The sequence below is a fragment of the Trachurus japonicus genome, chromosome 18, assembly GCF_045865225.1.
Source record: "Trachurus japonicus isolate A0001 chromosome 18, Traja_1.0".
NCBI classification, from domain to species: Eukaryota; Metazoa; Chordata; class Actinopteri; order Carangiformes; family Carangidae; genus Trachurus; species Trachurus japonicus.
The window spans coordinates 10,261,830-10,281,829 of record NC_140924.1 but is presented as its reverse complement, the minus strand read 5'-3'; the positions used below and the strand labels follow the sequence as shown (position 1 = coordinate 10,281,829).

The following is a 20,000-nucleotide window of genomic DNA, read 5'->3' as shown; positions in this document are numbered from 1 at the left end:
GTCAGGAGGAGCTCCGCCGTTGCCCCGTTGCCCCCCTTCCCCTTCCTCCTCCTCCTCCTCCTCCTCCTCCTCCTGCAACATGGCTGAACGGTAACCCGACCTCATGAGACCTCAGAAGTCATTTTCACGGGTCAGTTATTAAACCGTCGGTAACCGTTAACAACACTAACTAGAAACACACGTAGCTACGGTTGGTTGGTTACGGTTCTTCCCCCCCATCGGCGCTTCATCTTTCCCCCGCCGTGACTTACCGGTACCGGGAGGAGGGCAGGTGGCTGTGGCTGTGGTGGTGGTGGTGCAGTCCGGGGCATAGCAGCCTCCTACTATATATAGACTATATAGATTTCTTCCATGTTCGATTCCCTCCCGTGACATCATCATCACCATCCGCTCATTCATTCACGCGGGGAAGGAAACAAACAAAACAAAAAAAACGGGAAAACGTTTCTTTTCGTTCCCCGCGAGCCCGAGGATGACGGGTCGGTCACCGAGCAGGGCAGATGGAGGTTTCCGCCTCCTCTCTCTCTCTCTCTCTCTCTTCTCTCTCTCTGTGTGTGTGTGTGTGTGTGAGGGGGAGAGAGGGAGAGAGATGCGGTGTGTGTCTGTCCACGCACAAGGGCAGGACACGGGTGAACCCTGACGCACGCACACGCCGCCACGCGCCCCCCCAACCGTTACCAACCGTTACCGTTCCCGTTCCCGCGCCTTTAAAAACCAAAAACCTCCTGTTGTCCTTCTGGGTCAGATTGACCCAATCTGTTTCCTTCCTTCTTTCCTTCCTTCCCTTCGTCCTTACTTCTTCTCCCTATCTCTTTTTATCCAATTGACCTGATCTGTTCCCTATCCCTCCATCTTTCTTTCTTTCTTTCTTTCCTTCCCTTTTCCCTTCCTTCTTTCCTTCCATCGTTCCCTTTGTCCTTCCTTCCTTCCTTCTTTCCCTTTGTCCTTCCTTCCTTCCTCCCTTCCTTCCTTCCTTCCTAACTTCCTTCCTTGACCCAGTCTGTTTCCTTCCTCCATCCTTCCTTCTTTCCACAATTCTTTTTGCCTCCCTCCATCTATCTTTCCCTCTTTTTCCTCCCATCATTCCCTTTGTCCTTCCTTCCTTCCTTCCTTCCTTCCTTCCTTCTTTCCCTTCGTCCTTCCTGCCTTCCTTCCTTCTTTCTTTCCCTTTATCTTTCCTTCCTTCCCTCCTAACTTCCTTCCATCCTTCCTTTCGTCCTTCCTTCCTTCCTTGACCCAATCTATTTCCTTTCCTCTATCCTTCCTTCTTTCCTTCCTTCCTTCCCTTCGTCGTTACTTCCTCTTCCTATCTCTTTTGATCCAATTGGCCTGATCTGTTCCCTATCCCTCCATCTTTCTTTCCTTCCCTTTTCCCTTCCTTCTTTCCTCCCATCGTTCCCTTTTTCCTTCCTTCCTTCCTTCCTTCCTTCCTTCCTTCCTTGCCTTCCTTCCTTCTTTCTTTCCCTTCGTCCTTCCTGTTCCTTCTATCCCTTTATCCTTCCTGCCTTCCTTCCTTCTTTCTTTCCCTTCCTTCCTTCTATCCCTTTATCCTTCCTTCTTTCCCTTTGTCCTTCCTTCCTTCCTTCCTTCCTCCATCCTTCCTTCCTTCCTTCCTCCATCCTTCCTTCCTTCCTTCCTCCATCCTTCCTTCTTTCCCTTTATCCTTCCTTCCTTCCTTTCTTCCTTCCTTCCCTACGTCCTTCCTTCCTTCTTTCCCTTCGTCCTTCCTGCCTTCCTTCCTTCTTTCTTTCCCTTCGTCCTTCCTTCCTTCCTTCCTTCTTTCCCTTTGTCCTTCCTTCCTTCCTTCCTTCCTCCATCCTTCCTTCCTTCCTTCCTCCATCCTTCCTTCCTTCCTTCCTCCATCCTTCCTTCTTTCCCTTTATCCTTCCTTCCTTCCTTTCTTCCTTCCTTCCCTACGTCCTTCCTTCCTTCTTTCCCTTCGTCCTTCCTGCCTTCCTTCCTTCTTTCTTTCCCTTCGTCCTTCCTTCTTTCCTTCCATCGTTCCCTTTGTCCTTCTTTCCTTCCTTCTTTCCCTTCGTCCTTCTTTCTTTCCCTTAGTCCTTCCTTCCTTCCTTCCTTCTTTCCCTTTGTCCTTCCTTCCTTCCTTCCTTCCTCCCTTCCTTCCTTCCTTCCTAACTTCCTTCCTTGACCCAGTCTGTTTCCTTCCTCCATCCTTCCTTCTTTCCACAATTCTTTTTGCCTCCCTCCATCTATCTTTCCCTCTTTTTCCTCCCATCATTCCCTTTGTCCTTCCTTCCTTCCTTCCTTCCTTCTTTCCCTTCGTCCTTCCTGCCTTCCTTCCTTCTTTCTTTCCCTTTATCTTTCCTTCCTTCCCTCCTAACTTCCTTCCATCCTTCCTTTCGTCCTTCCTTCCTTCCTTGACCCAATCTATTTCCTTTCCTCTATCCTTCCTTCTTTCCTTCCTTCCTTCCCTTCGTCGTTACTTCCTCTTCCTATCTCTTTTGATCCAATTGGCCTGATCTGTTCCCTATCCCTCCATCTTTCTTTCCTTCCCTTTTCCCTTCCTTCTTTCCTCCCATCGTTCCCTTTTTCCTTCCTTCCTTCCTTCCTTCCTTCCTTCCTTCCTTGCCTTTGTCCATGCCTTCCTTCCTTCTTTCTTTCCCTTCGTCCTTCCTGTTCCTTCTATCCCTTTATCCTTCCTGCCTTCCTTCCTTCTTTCTTTCCCTTCCTTCCTTCTATCCCTTTATCCTTCCTTCCTTCCTTCTTTCCCTTTGTCCTTCCTTCCTTCCTTCCTTCCTCCATCCTTCCTTCCTTCCTTCCTTCCTCCATCCATCCTTCCTTCCTTCCTCCATCCTTCCTTCTTTCCCTTTATCCTTCCTTCCTTCCTTTCTTCCTTCCTTCCCTACGTCCTTCCTTCCTTCTTTCCCTTCGTCCTTCCTGCCTTCCTTCCTTCTTTCTTTCCCTTCGTCCTTCCTTCCTTCTATCCCTTTATCCTTCCTTCCTTTTCCTTCCTTTTCCTTTCCCTTTGTCCTAACTTCCTTCCTTCCTTTTGTCCTTCCTTCCCAAATTCCTTCCTTCCTTTCTTTCGTCCTTCCTTCCTTGACCCAGGAGGACAACAGGAGGGGTAACCCCCTTCTTTCCAGTCTTCCTTCCTTCTTTTTCCTATTCTTTGAACAAATCTGTTCCCTCCCTCCATCTTTCTATACTTCCTTTTCCCCGTCCTTCTTTCCACAATCATTTTCCCTTTCTTCCTTCTTCTTCCATCCTTGAACGAATCTGTTCCCTTCCTTCCTTCTTTTTTGACCCAATTGACCCAATCTGTTCCCTCCCTCCATCTATCTTTCATTCCTTTTTCCCTTCCTTCTTTCCTCCCATCTTTCCCGTTGTCCTTCCTTCCTTCCTTCCTTTTAACGGCTCTGTTCTTTTTTTTAATCGTCTTTATCGCTGACTCCGTAGATTTACCTGTTAATTAAACACACTGATGTGAAGATCAACCAGTAGAGCCTGTACTGTTTTCTACGATGGTGGCGGCACTAAAAAAAAACCAATAACAACACGGCCGGACTATTCTTCCAGGACGATCCAGGGGCCGAAATTTGTCGTTGGGCCCCGAGCTAACCAGAACGTTTTGGTGGGTTTTAGAGGTAAGAACTTCGATTGTCGGTACCTAAAGATCCAGTGGTGCTGAAGAAGAACAACAACATTTACCAGATTAAAGAGGAACTATGCAAGATTTTTAGCTTAGAGTAACTATGCTATAAAAATTACATTAAACCAGCACTAAGTAACTTTTCAACCTTCATAAAATATTTTCATAACTTTTGTGATGATACATCGACTTACAACATGTTGAATGACACCTCTGTCGTGGCCTGAGGGGGTCTGTATCATTATGGTCTGTATCTCTTTCTCTGGCACTAAGCAGCTTTGAGGAGCATGGTAGGAACCCTGCTCTCACTTAAGTTTCACTTTCACTTTTGCGAGTCACAACAAGGAGGGAACAGGCAAAACGGCACTTTAGCAATGGATTATGTTTGTGTTTTCACTTTGAAATGATCCACTGGAAACAGAAACTTAGTTTTGATGTCTTCTGTTAATTTTAATGCAGGATATTTACAGGGTTTCACGCTAGTGTTCATGGGAAATGGAGTCTTCCTTCAGGCAAAACACTACCGCTTTGGTCCACAGGCGCCGCCAAACTCAACCAAAACTGAAAGTTCTTTAGTACTGCTTTAATGAAGCAGTTCCAGAGTCCTAGTGCTGGTTAAATCAATGACTGGTAACTAGTTCCAGGGAGAATGGAGGCTCTCTGTCTTCCACCTAGCGTCTCTTGGCTGAAAACCAACCTTGTAAGATCAGAGCCTCCGACCCGGTGTCCCAGCTCTCGTCTCTGCGGCACCGCCACACAAACGTGCTCTGTAACCCATAGGCTAATATCTTCACAGATAACAGATACTGTATCAATGACAGATAGGACTATCAGAGTCCTGTACGGGTCCAATTTTGGAAACCCGCGCCCCACCCGTCAGTAAAGAGAGCCGTTACCCGTGACCATCTGTTAATCTAATCCAGACCTCTGTCCTTTGGTCAGTCAACGGGCCAAACAACACGACCGCACGCACCGGGTTGGATAGAAAACATTTAATAACTCAGAGCGGACCATGGGCTTCCTTTTTTTGTTGTTGTTGTTGCCGTTGTCCGAGTCTGGCCGCATCGAGTCCAGGCTTCCACACCTGCGGATCGGAGTATTTGACAGTCATGTTATATAGCTAAACTTGGTGTATACTGGTCTAGAACACAGTTTGGTGAAAAGTATCTGTTGAACATCTGTGTTAAGACTTACAACGACAGAAAATAACATCTTTATGTATCCATTTTTTAAAAAATACATACAAAAATTGGTGTGTACGCATCAGTTTTGAACATTTTCAAGTAGTTGGACAGGAAGAAGAGGTTGAGGCCGCATTTAGCTGTGTGTTTGCCGTCGTCACGGTCACATAGGCTCTTGGTGGAGGGTACGTTTGGTCTACGTACCTGTCAGGTGTGTTATTATCTACTGTGATTTAGCATGTGCACTCTAAAAAGTGATTCATGGGGTTAGTTTGTATAGCTCAAAATCAAGAGCTTTTTCTGCTTAAAAAATTAAGTTTGTTATGCATATACATTATAATGAGTTGATAACTTAATTTGATAAGTTGGTCTAAATGAAAATAAATAAAATTGTCGTAACTCAATAATACATGAATTTTGAACAGATATTTCTGCCTTAACTTAACATAGAGGTGTATTCAGTTAGCACAACTTAAAAATCTGTGAAGTTGAGTACAAGGCTAACCTGCTAGCATAGTGCGAATTACAGGGGGGTTTGGGGGGGTTTGACCCCCCTAATTACGACTTCAACCCCCCTAAAAGAGGTACAAATAACAGATAGGGGGGGTTGAAACATTTATCTTTCTTATTATTAATCATAAATACTACAATATACAGTATTGGTAACACTTTATTTTAAGGGGTCCTTGTTCCTGTGTATCTACCTAATTAATTACAGTGTAATTACCTATGTAACCGTATGTAATAACATGTACTTACATTGTAAATACATAGTGTATTTTGGTGTACTTACAGGTCCTTGTTACACTTGTAATAAGAAATGCTTGTGCAAAGAGAGAGGCCACTTTGGCATTTCTTATTACAAGTGTAACAAGGACCTGTAAGTACACCAAAATACACTATGTATTTACAATGTAAGTACATGTTATTACATACGGTTACATAGGTAATTACACTGTAATTAATTAGGTAGATACACAGGAACAAGGACCCCTTAAAATAAAGTGTTACCACAGTATTTCCATAGTCATGCCAGGAAGATGCTTGTAGTAAAATTTCAGACACCCCTAGTGGACTAAACCATTTAATTGTCTTTGCTAGGGTGTGTGTGCATGGGTCTGAATTTCGGCAGTTTAGATCTAGAATATTTTGTTGGTGACTACAAAAATTGTTTGTGTGGTACATTATGTGCCGCATGAACTGTAAAATTGTGTAAAATTTGGTTTATCATCATCTACAGACTGTAGACATTTCATTGAACAAGCAAGATACTGTAAGACTTCTGTTAACTCAAGCACGCGTCTGCGCTGTACTGCGCGCTGTGTAAAATGTTGACCCCCCCAATTGTCATTGTATAATTCGCACTCTGCCTGCTAGTACATGTTTAGTGCGAACGGTCTGTTTGAACTGGGGCAATTTTGAACGGTTGTGGAAGTGGGCAGAAAATGCAGATGGACCAAACAACGTTATGTACAGAAGAAGCGCAATCACGTGGTCCGAGTACCAGATGTGCCTTTCTGGTATAGACGTTAGTCGGCTGAACATCATTGAGTAAATCCAGAGGTTGTGGTCAGTTACAGAGGACAACGCGGCCAGTTGCTCTTCATCTTTTCTAATTAAGTAGTGGTAAACCTGTCGTATAGGTGGTAAAATGAAGCTTCTGCTCACGTCTGGCCGGTGTACTTCCACATCTGGGTCGGTTCCAGCTGTTATCTTCTGGCGTTGGCTGACGGCCATGTGTTTGGGTCCAGATGTGGAAGTAGCACCTGCCATGGAACCAGCTGTGTGTGTACCGGACCAGAAGATGATAAACAGATGTACCTTAAGGTCGAGACAGTTGTCATAGAGATAGTAAAAGTAAAGTTTAGTTCGAGAGGTAGTGCCAGGTTAAATACTGCAGTGTTATTTGGGTACAGTGAGTACAGTGATTAGTGCAGTGTCGTGGTTCAGCCTGCAGGGGGAGACAAAGACAACTCTTTCAATCCGACTGTTTTTAACCCTCCTGTTATTGTCCTTCTGGGTAAAACTGACCCAATCTGTTCCCTTCCTTCCTCCTTCCTTCTTTCCTTCCTTCCTTCCTTCCTTCCTTCCTTCCTTCCTTCCTTCCATCCTTCCTTCCTTCCTTCGTCCATCCTTCTGCTTCCTTCCTTGACCTAATTTGTTCCTTCCCTCGATTTTTCTTTCCTTCCTTTTCCCCTTCCTTCAGTCCTTCCTTCCTTCCTTCCCTTCGTCCTTCCTTCTTCTTCCTTCCTCTTTTGATCCAATTGACCCAATCTGTTCCCTCCCTCCATCTTTCTTTCCTTCCTTCTTTCCACATTCCCTTTTCCCTCCCTTCCTTCCTTCCTTCCCTTCGTCCTTACTTCCTCTTTTGATCCAATTGACCCAATCTGTTCACTCCCTCCATCTTTCTTACCTTCCCTTTTCCCTTCCTTCCTTCCTTCCTTCCTTCGTCCTTACTTCTTCTTCCTTCCTCTTTTGATCCAATTGACCCAATCTGTTCACTCCCTCCATCTTTCTTACCTTCCCTTTTCCCTTCCTTCTTTCCTCCCATCTCTCCCTTCGTCCTTCCTTTCTTCTTTTCCTTTGTCCTTCTTTCCTTCCTTTTTTCCCTCCGTTCTTCCTTCCTTTCTCCCTTCCTTCTTTCCACAATCATTTTTCCTTCTTTCCTTCGTCCATCCTTCTGCTTCCTTCCTTGACCTAATTTGTTCCTTCCCTCCATCTTTCTTACCTTCCCTTTTCCCTTCCTTCTTTCCTCCCATCTCTCCCTTCGTCCTTCCTTTCTTCTTTTCCTTTGTCCTTCTTTCCTTCCTTTTTTCCCTCCATCCTTCCTTCCTTTCTCCCTTCCTTCTTTCCACAATCCTTTTTTCCTTCCTTCCTTGACCTAATTTGTTCCTTCCCTCGATTTTTCTTTCCTTCCTTTTCCCCTTCCTTCAGTCCTTCCTTCCTTATACCTTCATCCTTACTTCTTCTTCCTTCCTCTTTTGATCCAATTGACCCAATCTGTTCACTCCCTCCATTTTTCTTTCCTTCTTTCCACATTCCCTTTTCCCTCCCTTCCTTTCGTCCTTACTTCTTCTTCCTTCCTCTTTTGATCCAATTGACCCAATCTGTTCACTCCCTCCACCTTCCCTTTTCCCTTCCTTCTTTCCTCCCATTTCTCCCTTCGTCCTTCCTATTCTTCTTTTCCTTTGTCCTTCTTTCCTTCCTTTTTTCCCTCCATCCTTCCTTCCTTTCTCCCTTCCTTCTTTCCACAATCATTTTTTCCTTCTTTCCTTCGTCCATCCTTCTGCTTCCTTCCTTGACCTAATTTGTTCCTTCCCTCCATCTTTCTTTCCTTCCTTTTTCCCTTCCTTCTTTCCTCCCATCTCTCCCTTCGTCCTTCCTTTCTTCTTTCCCTTCGTCCTTCCTTCTTTCCTTCCTTCCTTGACCCAGGAGAGGGTTACGTAACAGGCTGACCCAGCTTCTTTGTTTATGTTTATCACTCAAGCTAATTATGAGTGAACTTAACAGAAAGTATCAACAATAAAACGCACAAATAGAATTTCTCAGTGAGGTTTAATTTATTGTATTTGTTCAGTTATTATATCTGATGTGAACAAACACAAATCGGCCCTTCAGTAGTATCGCGTTGAAGCAATACCTTCTTATATTCACCGAACCTCTGAGAGATTTCACATTTCTGTCCTTGATCCTGAAGCAAAAGGTGAGTTTTTCAGCGTTCGTTTTCAAGAAACTGTTTCTGCTGCCCGTCCGGATGATCACCGAGGATCCAGAGACATGAGGATTTTCTCTCGTAGCTACATACACTCAGCGGCCGAGGTGTAAAAATAAATCAGGCAAAATGACTTGTAACCGGTGTGAGTCATCTTCAGCAGCGGCCCTGTCGTCCTTTCCTCCTCTTCATCACCCCTCAGCCTCGGTGTTACAGTCACTACAGCAGAAAACACACACACACATACTGTATCTGAAAGACCCATAGTGACCAAATACACAGGTGCATCAATAAATATAAACACTGGTGTTTTCTTACACAGCTTTGTAGAAACTCTTCTGGTGCATCATGTGCTCTCTGAAGATGTTGATGGCTTTAAACGTCGCCATCTTACCCTGGTGTTTCTCTATCACCTTCTTAAACCTGTAACACACCAATATACAAAATGAAAAACATAAATTAGGACAGAAAGAATAACTACACCAGCCTCTTTTTTGTGTGTTGTACAAAAATGCACTTGAATAAACTGTAATTCAAACTCTTTTCTCACTTTTTATAGATAAGCTGCACAGTAGTATATGAATTAGTTCAAATAGCTTTTCCAGCTGCAACATTAAAGCACTAATACATCAATGACCAGTTATTATATTCAGTAATATAATATTATTCTGAATGGGCCATGGGTATAATAACTGTTTCATGTTTGATGCTTCAAGTAAAATTGAGTCTTTCATTTAAGTAAAAATTGTGAATCCATGACTTTTATTTGTATTGGAGTATTTCGACATTAATTTTCACATTAAAATAAAAATAATTGAGTTTAAATAATCATCTCATTGGCACCATAATAATATATATTTATGCTTTTAAGGACCCAAAGAGGGTTTTCTCTGAAGAGTAACAAAAGGTTTTCTTCACAAAACACGTTGTTGGATGGTGGGTCCAGGTGGTGGTGGGCAGGGCTTGTCTGGCGACGGCTGTTGTTGTGACATCACAAAGTGACAGGAAGTCCTGACGGCTGGTTTTAAGGCTCAGTTTCTGAATACAGGCTGTGTGCATTTCTCTGTGGACTGAGGCTTTAGCTGCTTTATAATCACACTACACATGGACATCTACCTTCATACTGTATGGAGCTTTAACACAAACATCTACCTTTATACTGTATGAAGCTTTAAATGGATAGTTCAACATTTTGGCAAATTGGCCCATTGCCATAATCCCTATAGTCACAGCAGTAGGTTCGTTTCCCTTTAATTGTCGGTGCAAGCTGTTTTTAGAACGGCGGAGCAGAGCCGCAAGCTGCTCAGAGCTATGCTACGGAGGCTCATGGGATTTCTTGGTTTCCCTCATCAAACTCATCAAATACACAATCCAACAACTCCACAACGCTCTGGTGGACAAGTTGTGACCTGCACATTCACCACGCTATGAGATAATAACACAACGTTACCAGACAGAGTTGTTTTAGAGGGAAATACAGAGACTGCTTGATGAAAAACTGTCCCTGAAGGCAACGCGCATCAGCGGTTTTGAATGAATTTCCCTCTAAAACAACTCTGTCTGGTAACGTTGTGTTATTATCTCATAGCGTGGTGAATGTGCAGGTCACAACTTGTCCACCAGAGCGTTGTGGAGTTGTTGGATTGTGTATTTGATGAGTTTGATGAGGGAAACCAAGAAACCCCATGAGCCTCCGTAGCGTAGCTCTGAGCAGCTCGCGGCTCTGCTCCGCCGTTCTAAAAACAGCTTGCATCGACAATTAAAGGTAACGAACCTACTGCTATGACTATAGGGATTATGGCAATGGGCCACTATCCCTTTAATACAAACATCTACTTTTATACTGTATGGAGCTGTTTATTATGTTTAGCATGTGGAATAATTTTGAAAACAACTTTGAAGTAACTACATCTGAACCGAACCTGTGGGTCCAGGCGACCTCCCTCAGACTGTCTTGGCTCCAGTCCTGGTAGATGAAGTCCACCCTGTTCTCACTGAGGACCAGCTCCCTGGCCAGGAACTCACGGAGGCTGGACCGGGCCGACAGCGCCACGAGCCAATAGATCGGCTCCTCCGTAACCACCGAGTGGAAAGACTGGAGGGAGAACTGGAGCCACAGGGGGGAGAACGGGGGGAGGAGTCTCTGGAAGAGGAGATAATGAAAATCAAAAAGAAAAACAAAGAAGGAACGTAAGAAATGTTTTCTCATCCGTTCATAAGCCGCAGGCAATATGCTGATCAATGAATCAATGATCAGTAATGTTGTTGTTCTGGTTCTTAGATTCCCAACATGCTTTGCAAACCAGTGGTGGGAGCGTCTCACCCGATATCTGCTGCTGTAGTGTTTGAGTTTGTCGACCAGCAGTGACTTCACGTCATCATCTGGTTCCTGTAGGCGACTAATCAACACCTGCAGGAGGAGAACAGGATGCTGACGTCAGTGACCAGTCACACCAGTTCACCTCAGACTGGGAGAGAAAATCACATTTACAGCGCAGAGCCGGCATGACGTCGTTCAAACCAGAGCACAATCCAGTTTGTTTAAAGGGATAGTTCACCCAAAATTCAAATTGCACTCATTATCTACTCACCCTCATGTGGACTAAGGGCTGGGAGAAGTTTCAGAGTCCTCCGTGGCTTCTCTGAGTTACAGGGGGTCTCGGCGTAGCACTGCATGTCCATATAACGGTTGCAAATGGATACCACTTTTCTTCGTAACAAAAAGACACACCAAAAACATCCAAATACCTCCATGCTGCTCGTATGTAATGTCCGTCTTGTATTGAAGCACCGAAATGCGAAATTGTTCCGAAAAAATTTAAATAAGTCTATATTTTAAGCTTGTTTGTATGCGGAAGCTCCTCTTTCTGGTCCGTGCAAATCTCGCGCGATTTGCGCCGGCGTCAGTAATCACAGAAAAGTGGTATCCATTTGCAACCGTCATATGGACATGCAGTGCTACGCCGAGACCCCCTGTGACTCAGAGAAGCCACGGAGGACTCTGAAACTTCTCCCAGCCCTTAGTCCACATGAGGGTGAGTAGATAATGAGTGAAATTTCAATTTTGGGTGAACTATCCCTTTAAACACAGGACTTGAAAGAACAGGACGTGCAGGGACACATGTATCCTCCAGCAGCAACTAATAACATATTTGTTTCAATAAATATCTGATTTCATAAAACAGCTGCTTTGTGTTTTCATGTCGTCTGATTTAACCAGAAGCAACGAGCCGTCAGGACTTCTGTAACCCTGTGACGTCACAGCAGAGGATTCACCAAGCCCCGCCCACCTGGACCCACCAGCAACTCTTTGCTCTGTTTTTACTGGATCACTCAGACAACAGTCAACCAATCAGTAGAGAGGCCTCAGAAAAAGAAAGAAAGTAAGAAAGATGAAAGAAAAAGAAAGAAGGAAGGAAAGAACGAAGGAAAGACGGACAAAAAGATGGAAAGAAAGAGAGACCGAAAAAACAAAAGTATTCCAAAAATGGAAGGAATAAGAAAGAAAAATAGAAAGAAGAAAAAGAAAGAGAGAACGACAGAATCAAACAAGATAGAAAGAAAGAAAAACAAAAGAATGACAAAAGATGGAAGGAATAAGAAAGAGAGAATGAAAGAACTAATAGCCTACATACAAACGAAAGAAAAACAGAAGAAAAAGAAGGAAGGAAGGAAAGAACGACAAAAAGATGGAAAGAGAAATACAGAAATAACAAAAGTAGGAAGGAAATAATGACAAAAAATGGAAGGAATAAGAAAGAAAGAAAGAAATAAGTGAATGAGAGAAAAAATAGAAAGAAGAAAAAGAAAGAGAGGAAGACAGAATCATACAAGAAAGAAAGAAAGAAAAAAGAAAGAAAGAAAAGAATGACAAAAAGATGGAAGGAATAAGAAAGAGTGAAAGGAAGAACTAATACATAAAAACGAAAGAAAAACAGAATAAAAAGAAAGAAGGAAGGAAAGAATGACAAAAAGATGGAAAGAAAGAAATACAGAAAGAACAAAAGTAGGAAGAAAAAATGTAAGGAATATGAAAGAAAGAAAGAAAGAAAAAGAAAGAGAGGAAGACAGAGAATCAAACAAGAAAGAAAGATGAAAGACAAAGAAAGAAGGAAGGAAAGAATGACAAAAAGATGGAAAGAAGAAAGAGAGACAGAAAGAACAAAAGTAAGAAGGAAGAAAATAATGACAAAAAAATGGAAGGAATAAGAAAGAAAGAAAGAAAGAAAGAAAGAAAAAAGGAAGACAAGAAGAAAGTGAATGAGAGAAATAAAATAGAAAGAAGAAAAAGAAAGAAAGACAGAATAAAACAAGAAAGAAAGAAAAGAATGACAAAAAGATGGAAGGAATAAGAAAGAGAGAAAGGAAGAACTAATACATAAGAACGAAAGAAAAACAGAAGAAAAAGAAAGAAGGAAGGAAAGAATGACAAAAAGATGGAAAGAGAAATACAGAAAGAACAAAAGTAGGACAAGAAGAAAGTGAATGAGAAAAAAATAGAAGGAAAGAAAAAGAAAGAGAAGAAGACAGAGAGAATCAAAGAAAGAAAGAAAGAGGTATTAGAGAAAGAAAGAAGGAACAAAAGAATGACAAAAGATGGAAGGAATAAGGATAAGAGAAAGAAAAAACAAATACATAAAAACCGACCTCCAGGCTGCCGCCGACCCGGTGCAGGAACAGCGCCTCCTGCTGGACGAAGCTCCGGTAGCGTTTCTCCGGCAGCGTTCCCGCCTTCAGCCGCCGCAGCAAACAGGACAGCTGGAGGACGTCGTCGGCCAGGTTGTTGCTGTGACGCCACATGACGTCGAACAGGCTCACCCCGGGGACGATGTCTGAGTGAAACAGCGCCACCATCTGGTCAAACTTCACATCTGTCCAGTACTTGAATTCAAAGACTTTTTTTTTTTTTTTTCTTCAATGGTTGAACAATGGTTGAACTAGACTGAGCACTGTAAAAGAGAGTAACGACACTTCCATTGACTCCCGTGGTAAGCATTTTGCGCCCCGAGTGGCAGGATATGGGTATTGCAAAAGCGCCCAGAAAACCCATTCACTCCAATGTATGTGTGTTGCCCACTTGCTTGTAAATTGATGAAAACGGCCGTGTTTTTGTTTTTAGGTGTCTTGGTCATATCAGATTATACTTATAATTTGTTTATTACAAAATGTAGATTGAAACATTCATGTAGAAAACAGTTTTTTTTTTTACTCGCCTATGTGTTAATGTTTATCTGTAAAGGGTCCTCAATGATGCTATTAACGTGGGTGATCTAGAAATGTCCTTAAATTATTGAAAATACCACACTTGCTCATTGCTCAGAGTTGTCAGTTCTTGGGCGCTTTTGCAATACCCATATTCCTCCACCAGGAGGCGCTTCCATTGGAGCAATGCGTGTCGTTACTCTCCTATTCCAGTGCTCTAGGTTGAACTCTCACCTGACCGAATGTGTTTCCCGTTGCCGTAGGTGACTCTGTACCTGGAGCTAAACAAAAACCAAAGGTGTTGAGAGACGACCACCTCATCAACTGGTAAATGAGTGACATCAGTTTGTTGTTGTTTTTTTTACGGCCCCTTACTTGGCGTTGATGGAGCAGATGTAGAACCGGAGCTCTCTACAGGGGGCGCTGTGCAGCTCTCCACCTGAACACAAACACAAACAACTTAAAGCCCCAGTGTGTAGGAATTGCCCCCATCTAGCGGTGCGGCTGTAGCCTAGAAATCTAGCTGCACCCTAGCAGCAGCAGATCTCTTTGCTCTGTAGGTGGGTCTAGAAACGAGCCATAGGAACTTTTTGAGTCTCGAACACCGTTTGTGTTCACCAATCACAGCGCTCTATCTGTTTAGAGAGTCGTTGGGCGGGCTTAACGCCATGACGACATACATTTTAATTGGCTTGTCAGGCTAAGGTCATCCTGCTCTTTGCTTTTTGCTAATAAAAAGCCAAATAAGTTACATAATGTCTGGGGCTTTAACTTACAACCTCTATTTCATTCAATGTTGTTCAATAATAAATCTTTGTCTCTGAATTTCTTGACATTAACGACACATTTCAAATACATATGGCAAAGTTTTGCAACACACTCTGAAATTTAAAGGGACATTGTGTAACTTCTCCTGTTATCTATTCACGAAAATCCATTATTTGGTTCAAAAGTCTGTTTTTCATTACTCAGTAATCCCCCCCCATCAACAAACTGAAGTGTTCCGGTACACTGATGCTGCATTCACCTGCAGTCCGGCAGACGGCCGTCGGTAACAAACCAGATGTCATTTTAGTCACAGAAGTCCAGAGAAAGCCGGTAAAAACGTGGGTCAGGTAAACAATATGACATCGCCATGACAACATATTGTCACGTGTATTGTTTTGCCTCGTGCTGACGGACCACTTGTTTACATAGAGGCTTGTTTATGCCGTTACGTGCAGCGGCTGTCGTCCGTCTGCCATCTGCCCAATTTCATGTGAATGCAGCATGAAAAATATCATTGAGTTGCTTGCGATATACAACCACAACGCTAGATGGGAGTAATTCCTTCACAAATACCTTTACACAGTTTGTTGATAGGATTTAATCTGTATGTCGATTCTTCAAAGATAATAATGCACAAAAAGTGTATATGTGCTGACGTATTATGAACTTATTACTTACATTTAGTTGTTTTTTAATGTATGTTTTGATTTTATATTCGATTTATGCTGCTTTTAATCTTGTTATGATGATATCATTACTAAAAATGTGTCCTTTGCGTCGTAATTTCACAACCTCAAAATTGTGAAATTGAATCTACAGAGTAAAAAGTTACACAGTCCATCTATAATAACCATTAAAAAACCCTAACGATCTATAATATTCGCTAAAATTTATCAATTTTTTTTAGTCTTTTAAAAAACAAGCTACTTTTTGGTTCCATGCCCATACAAGCTCCGCCCTCTTCGGCCTCCTCCCTCCTCTGATTGGTCAAGCCGTTGACCGTGAAGGGAGAGTCGTCGCTCCAGAACCAAGGGCCAGTCTTCAGAAAGAGAGAAAAAACAGACAGATGGATCAATAGATAGATAGATAGATATCGCAGGAGGCCTAATCGATATGTACGTATTTGGTGACATACACCTGGACACACCTGTGACTGGTATCCTCCCAGCCAGACGGGAACAGCGGCCGTCGTGTTTACCAGCTGCTGCACCAACTGCCTCTCCTCTTGCGTGTGAAGGGAAACAAGGCTACTCCCTGACTGAAAGCACAAAAACTAAAACACATACACACACACACACACATACTATATGCGTGAGTAAATATTTAAATATCTAATTGCTATCTTCATGCAAATGTGATTTAATCTAAACTTTACGTTCGCCGTGCTCCAGGATGTCCACACGGGATAGAAGGCAAAGCATCTCTTCCTGAACAGGAGCCACTGAGGTGGGCATGGAGAGGCCGGTGTCACCCCTACAGTACACAATGAACATTAAAGGGGAAATATTATGGAAATATTACTTATTGAATTCTCCTTAACATATATTTAAGTGTTTGTCTTGCCTTCCAACCCCCCAAAATATGAGAATTGACCAAAAAAATCTGTGATTATCAGGCTCCTGAGGTTGAAATCCATTTGGTTTTACGAGCTGTTCCCTCATTTGTCTGACAATGATGTCATTCGTTTTCGAATTTGTGTAACACTAGAGCACTGGAATAAGAAAGTAACGACACGCATTGGTCCAATGGAAGCGCCTCCTGGTGGAGGAATACGGGTATTGAAAAGAACTGACATCTCTGCATTGTTGGTGAATGAGCAAGTGTGGTATTTTCAATAATTTAAGGACATTTATAGATCATCCACGTTAATAGCATCATTGAGGATCCTTTACAGATAAACATTAACACATAGGCTAGTAAAAAAAAAAAAACAGTTTTCAACATGAATGTTTCAAGCTACATTTTATAATAAACAAATTATAAGTATAATTTGATATGACCAAGACACCTAAAAACAAAAACACGACCATTTTCATCAATTTACAAGCAAGTGGGCAACACACATACATACAGTAGGGGCGCAAAACCCTTACCACGGGAGTCAATGGAGGTGTCGTTACTTTCTTATTCCAGTGCTCTATGTAATACCACTCCTACCTGTGAGTACCGGTACCGGTAGAGGGGGCAGGGTGGGGTGAGCAGTGGCTCATTTGCATTTAAAAGGACAGACACTGAAACCAGCCGTTCTGAGAAGAGCTGTGATGTTTGATCCTTGGGGCGTTTTGACCACAGCATGTCACAGATATGTCTTTAAGACAGATGGGAACTATTTTAATTTGTGGAAAAGGGGCAGAATATGATATGATGTTTGTTTTGGCTGGTTGCCATGTTGAATCATGTTATCTTTGTTCCATTGATGAGGGCATTTCATTTCCTCGTGTGCGAGCTGAACTCAGAGTTATAAGTCAGAGTTGATTGAACGATCTGGCCAGTCCCAGCCTGGTCAGATGGTACATGAACTGATGAAGCCTCTTGGATGAGAGGTGAAACGTCTTCCTAGACAAATAACCAAGTCCAGTTGCTTTCGATTTAAAACTCCTTTGAGATACTATGACCTGGACAAATGAGAATATGCACAGGCTGATTGAACCAACTGTTATCACCTGTTAAATTTTCACTCAGAGTTTATTAACTCTGCTTTCTGAAACAGGTTTTTGTTGCTGTTGTTGTGGTTCATGATCTTTGTGGTTGTCTTGCATGTCTCTGTTTGGCATCGCTTGCATTTTTTTTGGTACCGTTGTGGTTATTCCTACCTGCGGTGAACGTCTCATTCAGCAGAGCAACGAGGAGGAGGAGTGGACCCAAAACACACACCATGGCCGACCTGTTTACACACCCACACAGATAACACAACACTTCAGTCATATAAAATGTACAGTTGATTACAGTTGCATTGTCTTTGTGAAGTAGAAATAAAAGTACTGCAGGATTTAGCTCAAATATTCATTAAGAGTCAGTGGTGTGCACAGACTTTTTAAAGGTCAGGGGGTGAAAAGAAAAAAAAAAGGCGCTAGAGTGCGTCCTCGCCACTGAAGAGGGCACTTTAGGGCACGTTTTGGTTCCCAAGAGGGCGCTTCAGAACATGTTTTTCTGCTCATTTTTCTGTTTATATCGTAGAACAGTCGTATTAAAACTGCATAAAACAGTAAGAAACACATCATTATATATAGTTTAGCTACTCCGAGCGCAGATTGGACGAATTTAATGATCAGTGTTTTCTTTGTTTTAATTATTTGTCAAGATTTAAAAGTTTCTGCATCACATTTTAACACACTTTTGTTTCCTTTTTTTTTTAGGTATTTCTGTGATTTGTGTTTATTTTATCTATCTATCTATCTATCTATCTATCTATCTATCTATCTATCTATCTATCTATCTATCTATCTATCAAACAAACAAGAACGAGAGAAAGAGAGAAATAAAGAACTAATACATAAAAACGAAAGAAAAACAGAATAAAAAGAAAGAAGGAAGGAAAGAATGACAAAAAGATGGAAAGAAAGAAATACAGAAAGAACAAAAGTAGGAAGAAAAAATGTAAGGAATAAGAAAGAAAGAAAGAAAAAAAGAAAGAAAGAAAGACAAGAAGAAATTGAATGAGAAAAAAATAGAAAGAAGAAAAAGAAAGAGAGGAAGACAGAGAGAATCAAACTAGAAAGAGGTATTAGAGAAATAAAGAAGGAACAAAAGATGGAAGGAATAAGGATAAGAGAAAGAAAAAACAAATACATAAAAACAAAAGAAAAAAACAAAAGAAAGACGGAACAAAAAAGGAAGAAAGAAAGACACTATTTCTGTGATTTGTGTTTATTTTATCTATCTATCTATCTATCTATCTATCTATCTATCTATCTATCTATCTATCTATCTATCTATCTATCTATCTATCTATCCATCTATCCATCTATCCATCTATCTATCTATCTATCTATATATAGCTATCTATTTTTCTTTCTTTCTATATCTATCATTCTATTTCTCTTTCTTTTTTTCTTTATCTATCTATTTTTATTTCTTTCTTTCTATATCTCGCTATCCATGTCTATCTATCCATTTTCTTTCTTTCTATATCTATCCATCTATCTATCCATCCATCTATCCATCTATCTATCTATCTATCTATCTATCTATCTATCTATCTATCTATCTATCTATCTATCTATCTATCTATCTATCTATCTATCTATCTATCTATCTATCTATCTATCTATCTATCTATCTATCTATCTATCTATATATAGCTATCTATTTTTCTTTCTTTCTATATCTATCATTCTATTTCTCTTTCTTTTTTTCTTTATCTATCTATTTTTATTTATTTATTTCTATATCTCGCTATCCATGTCTATCTATCCATTTTCTTTCTTTCTATATCTATCCATCTATCTATCCATCTATCTATCTATCCATCTATCCATCTATCTATGTAAAAAATGTAAGGAATAAGAAAGAAAGAAAGACAAGAAGAAATTGAATGAGAAAAAAATAGAAAGAAGAAAAAGAAAGAGAGGAAGACAGAGAGAATCAAACTAGAAAGAGGTATTAGAGAAATAAAGAAGGAACAAAAGATGGAAGGAATAAGGATAAGAGAAAGAAAAAACAAATACATAAAAACAAAAGAAAAAAACAAAAGAAAGACGGAACAAAAAAGGAAGAAAGAAAGACACTATTTCTGTGATTTGTGTTTATTTTATCTATCTATCTATTTTATCTATCTATCTATCTATCTATCTATCTATCTATCTATCTATCTATCTATCTATCTATCTATCTATCTATCTATCTATCTATCTATCTATCTATCTATCTTTTTGTTCACTAAATTTGAAGGATTTTTTATCTATTTATTAATTTGTATTTACCTTCTAGGTGTTTTGTCTGACTTGCACTCACCAGGGATCAAAGGTGATTCAGGCTGTGCTATGCAAAACAACAACAGTGAGAGCTCACCTGTCCACATTCCCAATGTTTATTTAGCTTCTCACGGTTTAATAATTTACTTTCTGTTCTGCGGATTAACTCTGATTTTTTTCATTCATTTATTTATTTATTTATTTAAACATAATCCGATATGAAAGGAAACTTACCCTCTGTGTGTGTGCGCTCCTCACCGGGACTAACAGAAGTCGTTCAGGGGCACTAACCTGTTGTGGCAGAGTCGGTGTGGAGACTCGACTGGAGAAGAACCCCTGGAGCGACATCCTGCCCTGAAACCTCCTCCGTGACGTCACAGTGACGGGGCAGGTGGACCGACAGGTAACACGGGTCAAACCGCTCCATATGCACAGAGGAGGATGTATAGTAGGAGCAGCAGGAGCAGCAGGAGGAGGAGGAGGCCTGCTACACATTAGGGAACATGATAACCAAATGTGTATTAGTGTTTGATCTTGTCTCTTGTCCTAGGTGCAGTTTACAGCAGCACACACACACACACACACACACACACACCTGGTCAAACATAATTAGG

The 20,000-nt window shown here is 41.4% G+C and overlaps 2 protein-coding genes across 2 annotated transcripts in view; both read right to left on the bottom strand.

Moving 5' to 3' along the window:
* LOC146968703 (uncharacterized) overlaps nucleotides 1–380 on the bottom strand; it is an 18,299-nt gene extending 17,919 nt beyond the window's left edge. The window contains exon 1 of the mRNA XM_085806415.1: nucleotides 252–380. The gene's annotated coding sequence lies outside the window, so the exon portion shown is untranslated. The remainder of the gene's footprint in view (nucleotides 1–251) is intronic.
* An 8,118-nt stretch (nucleotides 381–8,498) lies between these two features.
* On the bottom strand, nucleotides 8,499–17,370 carry LOC146968702 (uncharacterized). Its single transcript, XM_085806417.1, has 11 exons — nucleotides 17,287–17,370; nucleotides 15,849–15,946; nucleotides 15,621–15,746; nucleotides 15,401–15,512; nucleotides 14,081–14,144; nucleotides 13,940–13,986; nucleotides 13,151–13,335; nucleotides 10,827–10,913; nucleotides 10,426–10,646; nucleotides 8,822–8,926; nucleotides 8,499–8,722 (listed from the first exon to the last, which is right to left on the bottom strand). Exons 1-11 carry the CDS (start codon nucleotides 17,348–17,350, stop codon nucleotides 8,695–8,697), a joined length of 1,137 nt encoding a protein of 378 aa, XP_085662543.1. The 5' UTR covers nucleotides 17,351–17,370; the 3' UTR covers nucleotides 8,499–8,694.
* Between the last annotated feature and the right edge of the window lie 2,630 nt (nucleotides 17,371–20,000).

Excerpts from the sequence above, each read along its gene's own strand:
- LOC146968702 (XM_085806417.1), bottom strand. The coding sequence starts at position 17,350 with ATGGTGTGTGTTTTGGGTCCACTCCTCCTCCTCGTTGCTCTGCTGAAT. Across the intron at positions 15,747-15,848 it reads CATCCTGGAGCACGGCGAAC|TTTTTGTGCTTTCAGTCAGG; the intron begins GTAAAGTTTAGA and ends TATGTGTTTTAG. Across the intron at positions 10,647-10,826 it reads ACTACAGCAGCAGATATCGG|AGACTCCTCCCCCCGTTCTC; the intron begins GTGAGACGCTCC and ends CTCCTCTTCCAG.